The 12,086-nt window shown below is 44.4% G+C and overlaps 1 protein-coding gene across 1 annotated transcript; it reads right to left on the minus strand.

Annotated features, from left to right (window-relative positions):
• Positions 1-8,370: 8,370 nt before the first annotated feature.
• Positions 8,371-12,082, minus strand: LOC121542100 (RNA-binding protein 4-like). Its single transcript, XM_041851558.1, has 4 exons — positions 12,029-12,082; positions 11,025-11,394; positions 9,373-10,270; positions 8,371-9,274 (listed from the first exon to the last, which is right to left on the minus strand). Exons 2-4 carry the CDS (start codon positions 11,380-11,382, stop codon positions 8,989-8,991), a joined length of 1,542 nt encoding a protein of 513 aa, XP_041707492.1. The 5' UTR covers positions 11,383-11,394; positions 12,029-12,082; the 3' UTR covers positions 8,371-8,988.
• Between the last annotated feature and the right edge of the window lie 4 nt (positions 12,083-12,086).

The following is a 12,086-nucleotide window of genomic DNA, read 5'->3' on the forward strand; positions in this document are numbered from 1 at the left end:
ACAACCCTTACCCTCCAATCTCTCTCTTGAGATTCAGCTCCAACCCTCCACTTAGACGGATCCTGAATTTAGCTGATCAGAAATACCTGCATGACCTTGAGTCCTGACACCGATAACCCCACTCCCCAAAAGCCTACTAGGCCACACCAGGCAGTTTATAGAAGCTGCCCCACAAGGACACATCTTCTGGAATAGCAACTACCATTTGATCATACTGATGGCTTTCTCAGCCCCCTCCCTCCATCTACAGCCTGTAAAAGGCTCCCCAGCTTGCCCTCTCTCTCCCGACAGATTCAGCCGGCATAATTCCCTGATCTCCAAAACCTTTTGATTTGTACCTTAATTTAAAATGGCGAATCTTTCAGAACGAAGGTGCAGATGGAAACCCCTTAAAAGACTGCTCGTATGAAAGTATTGAATGACTTCAGTCACATAGTTTTAGTTAAGATTAGGAGAAAATAAATGGATAGGATAGGTCAAATAGGTGATGCGAAATACACCTATTTGACCTATATAAGGCACTGCATCTCAGTGCTAGAGGCGTCACTACAGACCCTGGTTTGATTCCAGGATGTATCACAATCCGGCCGTGATTGGTAGTCCCATAGGGCGGCACACAATTGGACCAACGTCGTCCGGGTTTGGCCGGGGTAGGCCGTCATTGTAAATAAGAATTTGTTCTTAACTGACTTGCCTAGTTAAAGAAAGGTTAAATAAAAAAAGAATACATGATGTTGACCATAGGAAGTTGTATTTGGAGTGTGTGGCTGTAATTCATTGCTAACCAGGCTTTAGTTCATTGCTAGTGGTGGTGCAACTGGTTCAGGACCACCCAAAATCATTAACTGCATTCCATCATACTGTATTAGGGTGTTACCGTTTTCAATGACTTTGCAGTGGAGGCATGGATGGCCAATGAATAACTACACAATAAGACATTGAGATGTTTTACAGGCTGGTATTTTAGCACAGCAATTAGTGGACTAGAATACACACATCACACTAGGTCACGTGCTAGAAAAATATCAAAGTGATAGAAACGTGACAAGAACATTTAAGCCGTTGTGGTTTCATCACTCACTTAGCCTGACGAACATCCATATAGCAAAATGTGTCCATTTCTGTGTATTTGTAACGATATTGTGTGAGCAAAGCAATATGGTGGTCCTCTGTAGCTCAGCTGGTAGAGCACGGCGCTTGTAACACCAAGGTAGTGGGTTCGATCCCCGGGACCACCCATACACAAAAATGTATGACCACCCATACACAAAAATGTATTTTTCTCATTTTGTCTGTCATAGTTGACGTGTACCTATGATGAAAATTACAGGCCTCTCTCATCTTTTTAAGTGGGAGAACTTGCACAATTGGTGGCTGACTAAATACTTTTTTTCCCCACTGTACTGCAACTCGTTCAGAAATGCTTAAGTGGGAACAATACATAACAATCCCTCTGTGAAGCTGAGCATGTCACCTGTGAGCAGGATGCATGTGGACAGGTGTAAAACTGGTCCCTTTCCTGGACAGCTGCATCCAACAATCTAACTAGCAACTGATGGATGCCAAACAGAGAGCTAACGGGTGGTAGACATACACACAGACAGTCCTGCGGCTGTCAGGCTCCAGAGACCACAGGCAGGATCAGACGGCCCTCCATAAACAGGCCTAATCCCTGCACTACACCACTGAGCCAGGGGAACACCCAACTACCAGGGGAACACCCAAACATAAGCGTGGTGAATGGCCAGTATTCAATTAGATCAGCTGAGTTTAAATGTGACTCAGGCATCCTCCTCCCTACCTGTAGGTGGTCTACACTATATTGACCATTTTACCCATCCCCAAAATGGTATTGTACATGCAATCATTTAATCAATAAGTTCACTGGCAACTCATTCAAATTGTTATCAGAGACCTTAAGCCATACAACAGATATACACAGTGTACCAAACATTAGGAACACCTTGAAAGACTGACCAGGTGAATCCAGGTGAATGCTATGATCCCTTATCGATGTCACTTGTTAAATCCATTTCAATCAGTGTAGATGAAGGGGAGGAGACAGGTTAAAGAAGGATTGTGTATGTGTGCCATTCAGAGGGTGAATGGGCTAGACAAAAGATTTAAGAGCCTTTGAACAGGGTATGGTAGTAGGTGCCAGGCGCACCGGTTTGAGTGTGTCAAGAATTGCAAGAACGGCAACGCTGCTGGGTTTTTCAGGCTCAAAAGTTTCCCGTGTGTATCAAGAATGGTCCACCACCCAAAGGACATCCAGCCAACTTGACACAACTGTGGAAAGCATTGGAGTCAACATGGGTCAGCATCGCTGTGGACCGCTTTCGACCCCTTGTAGAGTAAATGCCCCCCCTGTAGCTCAGTTGGTAGAGCATGGCGCTTGCAACGCCAAGATAGTGGGTTTGATTCCCGGGACCACATAAAATGCATACATGTCGAAGTTGCTGTGGATAAAAGCATCTGCTAAATGGCATATATTTATTTAATGTATATATTATTAAAGCAATAAGGCACCCTGGGGTTTGTGGTATATGGCCAATATACCACAAACCCCCGAGGTGCCTTATTGCTATTATAAACTGGTTACAAACGTAATTAGAGCAGTAAAAATAAATGTTTTGTCATACAGTGGTATATGGTCTGATATACCACTGCTTTCAGCAAATTAGCATTCAGGGCTCGAACCACACAGTTTATTATATATATATATAATTGAGGATGTTCTGAGGGCAAAGGGGGGCAGGTGCAACTAAATATTAGGAGTGTTCCTAATGTTTTGTCCACTCAGTGTTTATCCATGATCACACTAACAATATTACTCCCTGCAGGCTACATAAGTACCCATCATGAATATTGTAAATAGTAACGCCATGCAAACTTGGTGGGCTCTGTCCTTGATATGACCCGCTAACGCAAATCACCTTGCGCTGCTGTTTCTCCCAGGCGGGGTCCAACAGAAGGTCCCTGTCCCAATCATCCTCTTGGTTCATGTAGACGTGTCATCATGTAGGAACCATATTGCACCTGCGCTTCAAATGCTGTCATTTCGATGTCTCCTTTGGGAGATGCTTATCTCCTCGACCTGTTCAATTTCATTTGCACTTTTCAATTAAACATACACGCCCTGAGCCGTCAACTCTTAAGCCCACAAAATTGTACACACACTTTCAGTGGCAGATAAAGCTGCGCCCGATTACAGATTCCTGCCAATAGGCTAGATGGTGCTCCCGCCGCACAAAATAAAGAAGGCGCTCAAACCCCTGGTGATAGGCGACACACGTGACAGCATCCCGTTAAATATGACTGGCTCGACCTGGGGCTATAAGTGACACTAAAAAGACTAGGCGGAACTAGTGGATATGCATGTATGCCACTTGCAGATGCATCCATCTAGAATGCATGAGTTATCATCTACAGATCAATATGGGTCACAAATAAACATGTGTAAGCTATACATTCCAATCAAGTCCTATTTGTAAGTCGCTCTGGATAAGAGCGTCTGCTAAATGACGTAAATGTAAATCCTTGATATGTAGCCATTTGTGACAGGTCTTGGGGGGAACTGCCACTAACCAGGGGTTGCAGGCTCAGGATAGGATATGGGAGAAAGGATCAAAACCAATATGAAAGGCTTTATTCCACATTCACATAATGCAGAGCATTGTGTCATACTTCTCAGTTCAGTAAACATTTCCCTTCATGCCCATAACAAACTAGGCTTTCCAAAACAAATGAGTTGTTTCAATGTTATTTATTGAGACTTACAAAGAACAGAGTAAAACGTGTCTTAATTGAAACTAATTTGACCCTAAAAATTAAAACAAATTCTCAATTAAGCATTTCCGGTGATTATCATGTATTTATCTTTCAATAAATGGTTCTGCAATCAGCAACCTGTCTCATTTTCTGTAATGGACAAATAACAGTTATTTACAGATGTACAGTATTTTCCCTGATTTCTCATAAAGCTTGATCTTACATATAGTTTTCAGTCCTTATCCACATGCGCTCAAACACGTCTCTGTAAAAATGTTGTCAGGAATTCCATCGCACGAAAGATGGGACGGGGCAACTGGAGAAAAACTGTTTAGTAGAGATATGATTAGTCCTGATTTAAAACTAGTATCATAGGTCGATATAGTCCAGCTCTCATTCATTGAGGGAGGCCACTTAAGTCCTCAATAAACACAGCAATACAAACTTCACAAAATAATATGGTGGCATTTTGGTGTTTGGCTTCATTTACACAGGCAGCCCAATTCTGATCTTTTGCCCAATTATTGGCAAAATATCTAATCTGATTGGTCAAAAGCCCAATTACTGGCAAAAGATCAGAATTGGGCTGCCTGTGTAAACACAGCCTAAGATATATCTTAAATCAACCACATGATTACATTAAGGTTCCCAATCAAGGTTTGCAAATTGTAATCAGACAATTTAAACAGGGTGATTAGGATATGTAGAATTTACTTAGCAAACTAACTAGACAGGGAAGGGAGAATACTGAATGTTGTCCTCTTGACGTCCATATCTTCTAAGCTAACGCAGCTGTGGAATGTCCTCTGGGTGATTGTGTTGTAGGCCTGTAGATATACTTGTTATGGGATCAGAGTGAGAGGGTTGGGCCTTGTGTTGCAGATTGAAGGGGTAGGGTGAATTTAAGCGGGTCAGTGGTGCATTGGTTACTCACCCAACATGCGTGGGACAGAGGTCGATAGCCCTACCTCCCTCCGTTCATCTGGCCTTTTGCGTACCACTGCGTCCTTAGCCGTTCAAAGCACAGCTGGAACACCTCAGTTTTGAGCGTGAATGCACGTCTCGTCTCACTGGAAATACCTCAGAAAAATATGCCACAACACAAGCATACGCAACAACTCCAGCATACCCCAATCTGATCACCCTCAATTACAATAACAGTTTCCTAAATCTGTTTTGAGTACAGGTTTAAAACACATTTTTGTGAGGGATTACTTGAAGAATCATTTAATGCCATTATAGTGTTATTCATTTCAATTTTGGCAAAATTATTCCTTTAAAAACATCAATAGAATCAAAGAAAATAAGAAAAATCCATGACTACTGTTGATGGGGTCATCTAATTTCCTAATGGAAGATGGCATCAGATAGAGCCATGTAATGACTGGACTATTTTACAGGCACATCTAACGTCAACCCAGATCAGGTGGGTCTGCAAAAGCCTAAATAGTGTATATGCCTGGTGGAGATAATCCTTATCAGTCATACTAGTAGCCGGACATGCCCAGACATTCAGGCCCTACGTCCTTGTAAACTGGGTGTCTTGTGATAGTTTCTTGGGCTTCCAGCATAACAGACCTCAAAGAAATAATAAGATGGGGTGCCTCGTTGTGCAGAAGGAGTGGGGTCAATGAGGGAAGTGTATGGTCGAAGTGCAGGCGTGGTCGGGGGCAGTGGGCTTTACCTTTGTTGGGACTGCGTCCACGGTATTGCGCGACTAATTTTCTTCCCCCGTCACACACAACATGGCGTCCAGGGACCCAGGAGCCATTTTAGCTGTAATAATTAGCGAGAAGGGAAAACGTGGCTGGAAGAGCAGTAAAAGTAACAATGTCATGCACTACAGTTTTAAAACATCACAGAAAGCCATAAAGGAATATACGTGCAATAAGCAGGTGCATGTTATCATGGTAACCAGAAAGAATGAGATAACGATTAAAATGTGTCCTATCAGAAAATTTAAACTGATCCATAACCAACTGCAGTCTACAGCCCACTCCTACATCCAAATACTGTGACGCAGCAAGGCTACACATTGTTATTCTAATGATAGAAGAACAGTTGAAGGCAATCCTAACACCCACGGCAGAAAACTAACAAACGTTGCCATGAGGTTTGTCGCATGTTCTGATGTAGGTGTAATGAAGACCAAGGCTGAGACCAAGTGGTAGAGCCCAATTGAGAACTGTGCGAAATTATTTTGTCATAGTTCATAGGAATGGGATAATCAAGAATGTAAGAGCAGCAACTTCTCGTCTTTCAACAAAGTGTTTCCCTTTAGACGTGCAAGGTTGAAATAATTAGTAAATCCTTTGAAAAAACATAGAAACGATTTAATATCATGTTTAATCGCATGTCTAATAATTAACCCGATAGGGATAACATTTCCTATTTTAAATTAGAAAAAAATACAGTCGCATGGTGTTTTATTCTCAAACCAAATCACTCCTACTTTTATTACTTAAGCTTGAGGCTTAAGGTTTCAATATGTTACATAGTGAATAATAGAGGCCAATACGTTTCCATCAAACCTGGGGAGCCTAATGGCTCCTCCTTCCATTTAAGACAGTTCATTAATTTGATGGTCCAATTGAAGTAAATACGCTCACATAATATTACGATCAGGAAGTTCACTTAAACCAAAAGAAAACAAAGAAAAGGAAGTGTGAAATGTTTGTCCTGTACACGGTCAAACCACACAATGTACTGTGTGTGAAAAGCTCACTAGTTTTTGTCCTTTGGAGAAAAGGTGAGGCCCAAAATGGCAGTTGATTGCCCTCAGATCCTGAAAGGCATGCTTAAAGGAAGCCCTCTGCATGCACTTGCCACCAGCAGGGCTTTCAACGTCTCCATTTTACGTTTAAACCAAACAGAGGTGAAACCAGTTAAGTCACTAGGCTAGTATTCATGGTATAACAACAACAATAAAGGAAAGCATTCATGCATCACTGTCTGCAAATAAAAAACTAGTTCCCCAGAAAATGCGAGTTTAAAGCTAGACTGTCGAATCTTTAAGTGGTCTGCTTAGTTGGATTTCTATCTGATAAGTTTGATCAGTTCCAACGGGAGGTCGTGTGAGACGTGGGGAGGGACTACATTCCCAGAGGCCGGAGAAAAGTGAGTTTTGCTTATCACTCCAGCAGAGACGTGTAGTGTTGTTGCAGCAAAGCGCCTGAGTCTCTCTCCCAAAGCCCCAGACTTTATGGAGAGAAAGTTTGATGACTGAGGTGTGCGTGTGTATTCCTGTGATTGTTATAAAAAGTGAAGGCATCATGCTTAAATTGATCCCCTAGAATGTTTACACGTGTCCATACATACAGTCACTCACACACACTGGTCCTTATGTCCAAATTAGCCTATAGGTAAAGATACTTTGCCCCTTGCTTTAAAACATTTTAAACACAAGCTCTAAACCCAATTACCATTTTATTAACCAAAGACCTACATACGCTGGAACATATTGGAACAGTGACTTTTCATATCACGTCTTCGATGAAGGCAATATAAATGTTAAAAAACTAAATCTGGCCAATGGGAAAATGAAGCTCTAAACTATATACACTACATGGTCAAAAGTATGTGGACACCTGCTTGTCGAACATCTCATTTCCAAAAATCATGGGCATTAATATGGAGTTGGTCCCCCCTTTGCTGCTATAACAGCCTCCACTCTTCCGGGAAGGATTTCCACTAGATGTTGGAACATTGCTGGGGGGACTTCAGCCACAAGAGCATTAGTGAGGTTGGGCACTGATGATGGGTGTAGGCCAACATCCCAAAGGGATGAATTAAGGTCAGGGCTCTGTGCAGGCCAGTCAAGTTCTTCCACACCGATCTCAACAAACCATATCCGTATGAACCTCGCTTTGTGCACTGGGGGCTTTGACATGCTGAAACAGGAAAGGGCCTTCCCCAAACTGTTGCCACAAAGTTGGAAGCACAGAATCGTCTAGAATGTCACTGGACCTAAGGGGCCTAGCCCGAACCATGAAAAACAGCCCCAGACAATTATTCCTCCACCAAACTTTACAGTTGGCACTATGCATTAGGTAGGTAGCGTTCTCCTGGCATCCGCCAAATCCAGAATTGTCCGTCGGACTGCCAGATGGCGAGGCGTGAATCATCACTCCACTCCGTTTCCACTGCTCCAGAGTCCAATAGCGGCGAGCTTTACACCACTCCAGCCGACGCTTGGAATTGCGCATGGTGATCTTAGGCTTGTGTGTGGCTGCTCGGCCATGGAAACCCATTTCATTAAGCTCCCGACAAACAGTTATTGTGCTGACGTTGCTTCCTGAGGTAGTTTGGAACCCGGTATTGAGTGTTACAACCGAGGACAGACGATTTTTACGCGCTACACGCTTCAGCGGTCCCGTTCTGTGAGCTTGTGTCGTTGTTGCTCCTAGACGTTTCCACTTCATAATAACAGCATTTACAGTTGACCGGGGCAGCTCTAGCAGGGCAGAAATTTGACGAACTGACTTGTTGGAAAGGTGGCATCCTATGACGGTGCCACATTGAAAGTCATTGAGCTCTTCAGTACGGGCCATTCTACTGCCAATGTTTGTCTATGGAGATTGCATGGTTGTGTGCTCGATTTTATACACCTTTCAGCAACGGGTGTGGCTAAAATAGCAGAATCCACTAATTTGAAGGGTGTCCACATACTTTTGACCATGTAGTGTATGCAAACTAATGGCTCATTTGGATGAGCTAACGTCACCTCGAGGACAGGGGGAACGGTCTGATAAAAAAATGCATGGATCGATTTGGGCGCTTCCTTTCATTGCTCAAATATATACACATTTCTTTTACAATATATTTCAACTAGGCTTTTAACAAGGCACTCCTCTGGTATGGATGAATATTCTCGCATTTTTTACAATTTATGGGACGGGTATGTGTAAGGAATAGCTGTCATTACAGAGCCCCCAGTACGCATTACAATCATACACTTCCTTACAACCATAACGACTTCACAATACAGTTCACTGCATTGTGGGGCAGCGTTCTTATCAAAGCAAGACCAGGCCTACCATAAAGTAAAAAATGAACTTGTCAGAATTGTGTTCAGAAAAGAGAAGCTGCAAAACAGGGGAATTATAAATGGGCAAACTTCCAGTGATGCACTTTTGGACCACAACTACTGTCACACATACATCACTCAGAACCCACACACTCACATAGACATTCACATACACACTGCAATCTAAAGGGTTATCGGGGCTCTGGCATGTGGGAGTAGTCAGGGCGGCGGAGGAGGGGCTCCTTGTGTGATGGAGGCGGTTCATACGCTCTAGCTGGGGCGTAGGTAGCAGGCGCTGCCAGGTTGTGGGCCTCGGTCGGGGGTGGGGCCTGCATGGGCATCTGGTAGGTGGGCATCGTGGGGGGCATCTGGGTCGGGGCTGGAGGTGGGTAGCCATACTGGTACTGCTGGTACTGTTGTTGGTACTGCTGGTACTGTTGGTACTGCTGGACCTGCTGATAGTACTCTGCATAGCATCTGAAGTTGAGAAATGAGAAAGAATATTGTAAATACGCTGTTGAATATGTTTGATCTGCTTCAAAATATCAAAACTGCCCCAAACTTGCATCATGTACCTGGCAATGGGGTCTCTATCAGCAGCGGGGTCCTCTGGTCGGCCGGGTGGCGTTGGGAGGAGGGCGCGGCGTTTGGGGCGTGGCTGGGGGAAGGGCTGGGGCACGGGGTCAGGCAGCAGTGGGGTGGAGCGGCGTACTGGGCTGCGGTCCCTGTCCCCTGACTTAGTCCCCATCTGCTGCTCAGCTAGAACCTGCTGGCCCTGCTGGAAGAAGCGGGCCCGTGCTGCCTCAAAGATGGCCTGGGCAGTGGGTTCTGCGCCCCCCATGGAGCCATAGGCTGAGCTGGCGTTGTAGAGGGCCGATGCCCCACCGTAGGCCGGGTTGACAGCAGCCTGGGCTGACGGTGCCTCTCCAGCTGTGGGGTCGTACTGGTTACTGTAGCCTGCTGCGTCCGGTGTGGCTGAATTATGATAGCTGGAGGCCTGGTTCGCTATAGAGTCGTATACCTGATCTGCTACAGAGCCGTACACCTGGCTGGCGAGGGCACCATAGACAGCAGGGCTCACTGGGGTACCATCTGTGGCGCTGGCTGCCGTCATGCCCTTTAGTGCAGCATACGTGGGATCAAAGCTTGTTGTGTTGTAGACAGAGTTGTGCAAGCTCTGCTGCACCTGAAGAGGCAGACCTGCAGCTGCAGCAACCGCAGCAGCCAGTACAGCAGCCTGACTCTGGTGGTGCTCCATATGGGGCTTGATGGAGAGGCTTTCAGTGGCATAGTGACTCATGATGGGGGCCTTGGCTGTAGTTGTGGTAGGATTACTGGGCTGCACATTGGAAAGCTCCACAGAGAGCGGTCGGCCTTTGAAGGTGGTCCCATGGAGAGCCTCGATAGCCTGCACTGCATCCTCCTTCCGCTCCATGTGTACAAAGGCATAGCCCGCAGAGGAGGAGAGCCTCGCTGTAATCAAGCACAGGATGACAAGACAGTCAGCTAATGAAATTACTAACCATGTTTACCATCCAACCATTTTTATGAGTAAAACATCAGTCTGATAAAAATATAAATAAAACTCACGATTGGTCTGATGGAAACAGCTAAATTGTCTTAACTTTCCAAAATGTTGACAAAACACATTAGACAGGGGTAGTAATTTTTTTTATGGTGAAATATAATACGATAAATAGCGGTGGATATGCTGTTTTTGCGCAGTTCTTGCTGGAATAACCATCATATCGAAGTAAACTTGCACTCCTACTACGAGGTGGAAAAAAATGCACCGTTTATTAGGTAACAGATTAAATAAGTTATGATGAACCTCACAGCGTGGTGAACATGCACGGTGATGAGCTTGATGCTTATTTCCAATAAATGTAAGCGGTCTTAATTTGGATGCTGGTAACAAGGTGATCAGTGCTAGGCTGTAATTGACCAATAAAAAGCCATAATCTCATGTACCCTGCGAGCTATAGCCTAGAGCACACGTGCCAAGTCCACATTGGACACATTTACTGTTTATCGCAATAGTTTTTGTCCCAAAACCATCGACATAATTAAGATATTGAACAAAGTGCTTTCTATGTGCACTATATCATTACACACAGCGTTGTATCCTCAACAAACCAATTTGATGAAAACACCTCTACCAGTAAAATGTGAATACCAGTATTTGCTTGAAAATATTTTGACAAGTGGATGGGGGGAAGAGACTCACCTTTAACCTTATCACACTCCAGAACTTTCCCAAAGGTCTGAAAGAGCTCTTGCAGGTCCTCGGCAGAACACATGGCACTGAGGTTCCCCACAAACACCTTGGTGGAATGCATGGGCCTTCCGCGGGACTCTTCAACCACCAGGTTGCGGCCACGGAACTCCCGTCCATTCAGTTCCCTTATGGCTAGATCAGCAGCACCATCTCCCTGGAGATGGATGAAGGCAAACTGCCTGAGTACACTACAGGTGACCACCTGTCCGTATGGCCCAAAGAGCTGTGTCAGGTCCTCCTGAGAGGTGTCCAAAGCCAGGTTCCCCACAAAGAGCTTTATAGCATCGTTCTTATCCGTTGACTCCATGGCTGGGTACACCTGGGGAAGGAGCAGGGTGTCAGTGACCTAGCTAGCTAAGTTAAGTTGATATTTTAGCTGACGACACAACTGTAAAGGGACGTCTATGAGGAACCGGATGCAACCACTATAGGCATATCATGAATATAGTCGTTTAATAAAACGTGACATGTAACTAACAATAGTTTAACGCATAAAGCTAAACTAGTCCACATGGTCAACATTAGAAAACCTAGCTAGCAAGCTAACGTTAGTTTCCCCCTCCCTTCTCGAGTCGAGGTGGCATCAATTCGGTGATGCTTGGCAACACCCGATCGGGAAACACGAGAAGCTCATATAATTACACGACATTGCTGTACTATACAAACATTAGTTGGTCGAGGTGTGATCAGATTTATCCTGGCTGGCTAGCTAAATGATAAATTCAGCGCGGGTTAGAGTTAACGTTAGCATGCTGGCTAGCTAAGCTAGCCATCTTGCGGTGTTGAAAAATAATGTTCAGAAGCAGTTTAACTAATCACATCTATTTGCAACTATTTAGAGCGTTATGTAAATTTTGTATATCCCATTGTGCATTCATGAAAGTTGCCGAGTTAAACAAAAATTACAAACGTTTACTCAAACAAAAAATAAGCACACCGTGCCTCCATCTTACCTAACGCGGCGCAATATTTCCAATGACCACCTCCGCTTCCGATCTTTGAGAGAGTGAC

The sequence above is a fragment of the Coregonus clupeaformis genome, chromosome 27, assembly GCF_020615455.1.
Source record: "Coregonus clupeaformis isolate EN_2021a chromosome 27, ASM2061545v1, whole genome shotgun sequence".
NCBI classification, from domain to species: domain Eukaryota; kingdom Metazoa; phylum Chordata; class Actinopteri; order Salmoniformes; family Salmonidae; genus Coregonus; species Coregonus clupeaformis.